The following is a 7,637-nucleotide window of genomic DNA, read 5'->3' as shown; positions in this document are numbered from 1 at the left end:
TGATGCTGCAGGCGCCTACAGAAAGCAAGGGCAAGCACTTGACCTCGGCTGAGCCTGGCTAAATATAACCGGTGACTGGTGAGCTCCTACGCCTCGCCTGGCTCTAGTCCCACCACAGTTTATTCCTTCTGAATGTTTCCTGCCTCTTCCACAGATCCTCTCCTTTGCTTTTTGAGATGCCACAGCTGAGTCTCACAAAGTGGTTTTCTTACCTCCAAGTAGTTTCTTCCTCCCATGACCCTGCTTTTCCTTTCTCCCTCTTGCTCATTCACCACTTGCCCCTGTGCATCTGCTCCTTCCCTCAGCACTCCTTGGGTGGCATGGCAGGACACAGGGACAAGGGATAAAGGTCATGTGGTTGTGTCTTGGGGTACTTGGGCATGACCAGAAGATCTAAGAAAGAGTCCCTTTAGGGACTTCCCTTCTAAGAATCTTCTAGGTCTACACGAGGCTCCTCTAGGCATTAAGGCTCATATCAGGTACCTTATCTCATGCAAACGCAGGATCTGCATGTAATTTTCTTTCTTTTCACAGAAATATGAAAAATATGCCACAGAGGAGCAACCCACTTTGAAGTCCCCACATGGTACAAACTTGCATTTCCAGGTCAGTCACAACACAACAGTATTAATTTTATTATTAATAAATGGTGATTGCATGCACCTGATCACGCTTTTGGGATAGGAGGGAGAGCTGCTGATGCCCCTTTTCCCACACACAGCCGACAGCTGGAGGGCAGCTTGCAGGTCACGGCCTGGGCCATGTACCACACTCCTACCACAGCAGTGGTTTTGGTGAGGCATTTGGTTGTATTTTTGCACTGGTTGCAAGCATGTGTGGTTGTGATGCTCCTGCAGCCACAGTAGGAGTGACCCTGATTTAGCAGCATCAGGATAGTTAAAATGTTACAACTTTTGTAGGCGGGTATTTCCTAAGACAACAAATAGTCGCTTTAAACCCAAACCTTGTATCTCCCCGGGATACCTACAGGCTGAAGAAATGAGCGAGGTTTATGAAAGCAGTGTTGGAAATTGGGAAATTTTGGCAGATGACATTGCAGTTAATTTCTTTCTGAGAACAACAGTGTAACATATGGGATTGAGGGCATGTGTTCTAAGCAAAATCTGATGGTGAGATATAGTAGACCTTATGCTAAAGCAGCATGAGGATTTGCAGGCCAGGGGTAGTTGATTGTTACTAAAAATTGCCTTTAAAATCAGTGATCAGCTCTACAGTTGATTTATGATTTCTTTTAAAAACAGAAAGCTCCCCAGCAACCCAAACACGGCCATAAACCCACCATTTCCTTTAGATCTGAAGTGCTGATGTCCAGTCGCATCAGGGACAGGCAGTGGGTGTGTGGGCAGTGCCAAAAAGCCAGCGGGCAGGGCACTGCCACCCCGATGCCCTTGCTCGGAGAGCCCTTGAACAGATGGGCACAGTTTGTTTGTGCAGAGAAAATCCCTGAAGCAGGAAAATGCCACGTAAGAGCGGCCAGTGACCTGTGGGGAAATGAGTGTGAGCCCTGCTGTGAGCCAGGAGGGAAGGGCGCACGTTGTCCATGTGTCTGCGGGCACACGGGCATGTGTGTCTGCGTGTGCGTGGGTTTGCATGTGCTTGGGTCTGACTGTGCACCGCTGCCTGTCGGTGCACAGCCGGGTGTGCCCGTGTACGTGCATCTGTGTGTCTGTGAAAGGTACGCACATGCGTGTGCACACATGCATGCGTCTGTGTGCAGGTCTGTGCATGCAGGTGCGCGTATGCGGGTGGGTGTATGCGAGTGCATGTATGAAGTGTGCGTGCATGCACACGTGTGGTGTGGGCATGGACACGCGGGCGTGCATGTACGCCTGTGTGCGAGTGTGCACGAGTGCGAGCGGGTGTGCAGATGCAGCCTGTGCCCATGTGTGCCCGCGTCCCCGTGCACACGCGCCCACACGCGTGCGTGGGCCAGGCCGTGCCCGCCGGTGCCCGCTCCGCGCCCGCGGGGGCCGGGGTTACGCCTCCCTGCGCGGCGGGGCGGGGAGGCGGCCGCGCACCCCGGAGCGGGGCACACACGCGGCCGCACCGGCAGCACCCGTCCCGTCCCGTCCCGTCCCGTCCCGTCCCGTCCCGCCGCCGCCCCCGGGGCAGCTCCGCGGCACCGCCCCCGCCTCCTCCTCCGCCGCCGCCGCCGCGGCCGCACAAAAGGCGGCGGGGAGGGCCCGGCCGGGAAGGGCTGCCCGGCCGCCCCGGCCGCCCGCATCATGCCCCGCCGAGGGGGGCTGTCGGCCCCCGCCGCCGCCCGCCGGCCCCCCCCGGTTCTCCTCCTCCGCCTCCTCCTCCTGGCCGCCCCGCTGCAGCCCGGCAGAGGTAAGGGCCGCTCCGCTCCCCGCCGCCCCGGGCCCTGCGAACGCCGCCCCGGAAGGCGGGCTGTCCCCCCGACCCGCGGCGCTGCGCCTTCGCTGCCATGGCCGGTTCCCCCCCGCTCTGCGCCCCGCTCCCGGCCGCCTCGGCCCCGCTCCCATCTCCCCCCGCCGCCCGCCGCGCCGGGCTGCCTGTGCGCCCCCCGCCGCCCCCTGCCCCGGCGGCCCGGGCTCCCTGCGCTTCCCGCTCCCGCCCCGCGCCGTCCCCGAGCCGTGCCGGGGGTCCCAGCCCGCGTCCCCCCGGCCGCGGGTGTGGGGGACGGCCGCCCTCCGGCAGCGCTGCGGGCACGGACCGCATCCCCGGGCTTTGCGGTGCGGGGCGTTACACCTTCGCCGTAAAAAGCATGGAACAGCTATCTATACACCTCTCTCTATATATACTGTAATGGAGCCAGCTATAACCGCTTCTGTTCAGGGAAAAGCACTTCCCGGGGAGGTTTGTCTGAGCAATGTGTATTAATTGATTATTAATGTGTATTAATTGATTGCGGTGCAGCAGTGTAAAAGCCCCAGGCGTTCGCCCTGCCAGAGACCGATCCCACCTTGCCCCGTTCCCCCGCGCCCACCTTGCCCCGTTCCCCCCCCCATTCGTGCTGCGCCCCGCGAGCAGCCCGTGTCCCCAGTGGGGATGCTCTCACAGCTGCTGGGCACACTCGTTGCAGTTTTGTGACTCTGCTCCAGTACTACTGGAAATGGGGTTTCTCTCCTCTCTGAGCACTTGGGGAAACTTTTTTATCCGAAGGGAGCACACCAAGTGCCCAAGTCCCCTGTTATGGTACTTAGTGCTTCATGTTTTAATGTGTTTTCTAACAAGAGGCTCATCAGAGTGCTGCGGCACGTGACTGCAAAATCTCAGAAGAGGTTTGTTTAGCTTTTTTATTTATGTATTTTGTGGATCTGGTCCTTAGAATTGGTGATTCAGTAGTGCAGCAGGCCATGACCAGGGTGAGGCTGTTGGAATGCTTGTTGCAAGCATAAATAAAATGACCTTTTTTCACACTTAGCTGTATAAAATACATCACTTTTTTTTTGGATTGTAGTTGGTTGTTGGTTTTTTTTTTTCTTCCCCCCAAGCAGGCCAGTACATTCATCTCAGTCTGAGGAGCTGCCCAAACTAGGATTTCTTGCAGAACTGGTTTGGAATAAGGTCTGATTGCCTAGAGCATCTTTATGAGTAATTTTGTTGAGTAACTTTCATGAGAGTTTCCTATCTTGCTCTACATCAGTCTGATGTTATAAAATCTGAGCTGTCTAGTGGGATGCACGGTCTTCCTCTGCTTTTTGGGGCTCTCCTGTGGCTCAGTCCAAGGGAAGGATGCCATTTGGAGATGCTTTTTGTGCTGCTGGATGCTGCTCTGCAAAATGAAACATGGTGCAGGGCTTAGGACTCAGTGGCAAGTGTGAAGGACCAGATGTGTGGTGTGGAGCCCTGTGGTCTGAGGTGGTGGATTATTTTCCTCCGGAGTAATCCCCACTAGATCCTGGATGGAATTTTCCCCATTATAAGAAGTTTAGTTGATGTTCAGGAGTGGTTTCATTAAATGAAAGGAGCAGACCGAGTTTCTTCCGTTTTCACTGGGTGACTTGCCTCAGCATCTGGAAGGATCTGGACTAGCATGAGCATCTTCAGGTCCTTCCTTTGCCCAATTCAGGAAAGACTGTGCTGAATCAGGCACAGCAAAGACTTGCATCTGGAAAATCCTGTGTGTTTTTACTCCAACTCAAAAAGCTTGGGTTTCAGTTCAAAATCAGAGGGCTCACAAAGCTCTGTTTTCACAACAATGCTGGAAACGGTTTGGTGTTGCTCCGAAGTGGAAAGAAAAGCATACTTGGAAACTCCAAAAGCTGCCACCAGTGGGAATGACACCCTGTGGCCAGGCCTCAGCAGTGTGGGCTGCTTTGGGCATGGCACCTGATGGAAGGAGGAGACCTTGGTTTTCCTTCAGATATTACCGTTAGTAAGTAGACTCTCAAAAATCCAGCAGTCAGGAAAGGAGGTAAATATTATCCTGTTTCAATATGGATGGGCAAGTAAAGCTGTGGGACAGCCAGGGCTGGGTAGCCAAGCTATGAATGCAAGTGTCTGCTTTATAAAGCCCATTATTTTTGCTGTGTTACCTTGCACACCACTGCCAGAGCAACAGCTCTCGAGGAGAGGCTTTGGGCTGTGTTGTAGGGTTTGGAAATGCAAGTGTTAATCTCTGTGCAAATTATAACTCAGTGGAATAAGTTACGTTTTACTTTATGTTATCTATTTATGTTTTGAGCTTTTGCAATATTTAGGAGCTGGAATGTTACTTCTGGATGTGAACAAGGAATGAAATGCCTGGGTATGTGGTAACAGCCAGGAAAAAAAAACCAAAAAACCCGAACACCAAACCCCAAAGAGGGCTCTTGTTCGGTATGAATGAGCCCAAGGAGCCTGTCTGAATGAGAGCCATAGAGAAAGTCCAGGGCTTCGTGCTCCCGGGTTAGAGTTAACCACCTTGTGGGCAGCAGAGGCCCTTCAGTGCAGGGCTCTGATACAGTCATGCCTCGGTAGTGACTGAGAACTACTGACAGGACCTACCACCCCCTTTTTGCTTTTAGCCTAGGGCACGCTAAGTTTTCTTCCAGCTGTCCAGCTTTATTCACTGCTTCCTGTGCTCGCATCCCGACCCTATACGGAAGTGACCCAGGAGCCAGCGCTTTTCATTTCTTTGTGCAATATTCACATGGGATACAGCAAAAATCCCATTTCCAAAGCTCTTAGGGCAGAAAGTTCTTAGGACCAGAGAAAACTCAGTGTGGCTCTTCAGCAGCCACTGGCAAGTCTGTGCTATCTGCTGACTATAGCCAGCAGCAGTGTGGTGCAATGATATCTGCAGATGCAACTGGCTGAAAATAGAGGCCTGACAATGCTTTTATTGATATTTGGGTTGGAAAAAATAGCAGATTCTGAGTCCGAGCCTGAGGCGTTTCGTTTGGAGTGTGCAGCCTCTGTGCTGAATCCTCGGCTGAAGATTTGTTTAATCAGTTATTGACAATAGAAGTTAATAGCCACAGCCAGGGGAGCTGGGGCACTGGTGGTATCCAAGGGCACGATCATAGCCACAGGCATGCTTAAACAAGCTGCTGCATTCAAAGCCGATACCATTGATGTTAGCTTCGGTTTAGCTCGTGTGGTTCTGCTTTATTTTTAAAGCCCAAAGCCCAAACTGTGGAATTTGCAAGCGAAACTTGCTCGGCACCCCTTGTGCTGCTGGACACCAGCAGTCCAGGAGCAAAGAGCATCGCTGCTGCCCTGGCTGCTGCTGCCTTGGTGGCCACAGAGCCCTTGCCGATGTCATGGACAGGGAGAGCCCTCGGCTGCAGCGTGGTGCCTTCCACCCCGGCCAGCCCTGGACATGCCCCAGTGCAAACATGCTGCCTGGCTTAACCTGGATATCCTGTGGAAATGACTCTTGTAATAAAATAAAAGTAATTTACTCTAACAGGAGTCCACTATGGAGATCACTTGTGTGGAAGGGGGAGATGAGTATCTTCCAAGGCTGCTTTAAGATGAAAATTTTGGGCAGGGCCCTCCCCCCTCCACCCCCTATTCAGCTGGAAAAATTGAGATGATGTGCCTAGTCTGACTGTAAAAGTCAACATCTTGAGGGGGGGTGGTGTGTTGGTGGTGTTGGGCAACCACCTCCGTATTTCAGGCTGGTCAAACAGCTATTGCCTTCTGTCCTTAGTGATGGAATTATTTCATTAGGAAGACAAACAGCTGAACTCTGATTAACCAGAAACCATTGAAAAAGAAGAAAGAAAAATCACCAGAGTTATATTTTAGAAGTTCTCAGCTCCCCAACACAAGTTTCTGTCCCTTTAATTTTTCTTGGGGGAAGAAAAGAAAACAAGCTCTCCTTACAGGTGAAGAGAGATTTATGCCTTCTCCTGCCTTTTAAGCTCCTGGGAGATTTTTTGCTCTTGTTTGAACTTACTCTTTACACTAAACATACTGTGTCTCAGAAACCCCCTGAACACTGTTTTGGAGTGCTGTAACCATTCAGCCCACCCTGCTCTCTGTTGTTCTCTCTTGAAGGTCTCAATCTGTGCACCAGTGGAAGCGCCACGTCCTGCGAAGAGTGTCTCCTCATCCATCCCAAGTGTGCCTGGTGCTCCAAGGAGGTAGGTGGGCTGACCGCGTTTGCCTTGCATGCTTTGTGTAATGCAGGAAGGGAGCTGATGCCCCACATCAACTGTTCCTGACACCGTCCTGTGCCAGAAAGGGTGGGTGAGGGCAGTGGGTGCTCCATGCTGAGCTTATTTTAGGTGTATGCAACTCCTCAGCTCTTTGACACTGTAGGAAATAAGTCTCTGACCCTGCTGGCCCCTGCACATCCTCAACAGAGCACCACTGTTCCTTTGGTTCCTCTGTCCCTTCAATTACCTTCTTGTTTTTGGTGGGTGCTTGGTCCCTGCATGGGCTCTGTGTTGCAGGGAGCCTTGCTTTGAATGCCCTCTCCCTAAAAAGCCCCAGAGCCCCCGCTGGTGTCCTGCTACATGTCCCTTGTTGTGTGGCCTGGCATGGCACAGGCGCTTTGTCTGTAACAAAGATTAATTCTCCTTTCTGAATCCATTGTGTCATTTTGAGGGGCAACCCATGCTTCTGGCATCTGAGCCATGCCATGGCAATAAGTTACGCAGCTTAACTGTGTGCTTCGAAATGCAAATGCATCCTTATGTTGGTGCTGAAGATGCTCACCCGTAATGTAATTGAGCCTCTTTAGTTTGTGAGAAATTGAAAATATCTGTCTCTCTATCCAAGTATCCATCTTATCACATACACTTACAATTTCTAGAGAACAAGATGTGTAAAAGACCTTATAATGTCTAATAGACAGATAGCTGTTGTCTGCGTAGTGCCTGCATCTGTCTCAAGTGCTTAAGAGGGAAATAGGGATGCTTACAGATGCAGGGAAAGACCCTGCCTACTTGCAGGCACAGCTGCTGTGCCAGGAACCAGTGTTGGGCTGTGAGAAACCCCAGAGCAGTGGATGATCTTGAACATTTCAATGGACGTGGCCAGGAGTGATGCTCTCCGATTCCCTGCTAACCATTTTTCCTCTAGGGTGGCTGTCCCAGTCCTGTTTCGGGGGAGGCAAGCTGTGGAGTTGAGCACACACTTCTAGCTACAGGCAGTGATTCTGAGCTGAGGATGCAGGTGCTACCCACGTGCCTCTCTGCTGCTCCTGTCCCTCCTCC

The 7,637-nt window shown here is 52.3% G+C and overlaps 1 protein-coding gene across 1 annotated transcript in view; it reads left to right on the top strand.

Moving 5' to 3' along the window:
* Positions 1-2,098: 2,098 nt before the first annotated feature.
* Positions 2,099-7,637, top strand: part of ITGB5 (integrin subunit beta 5) — a 64,238-nt gene continuing 58,699 nt past the window's right edge. The window contains exons 1-2 of the mRNA XM_056349841.1: positions 2,099-2,352; positions 6,475-6,560. Of these exons, the coding sequence (XP_056205816.1) occupies positions 2,247-2,352; positions 6,475-6,560 (192 nt within the window). The 5' untranslated portion in view covers positions 2,099-2,246. The remainder of the gene's footprint in view (positions 2,353-6,474; positions 6,561-7,637) is intronic.

The sequence above is a fragment of the Falco biarmicus genome, chromosome 8 (assembly GCF_023638135.1).
Source record: "Falco biarmicus isolate bFalBia1 chromosome 8, bFalBia1.pri, whole genome shotgun sequence".
NCBI lineage: Eukaryota > Metazoa > Chordata > Aves > Falconiformes > Falconidae > Falco > Falco biarmicus.
This window is presented reverse-complemented; position numbering and strand designations above follow the sequence as displayed.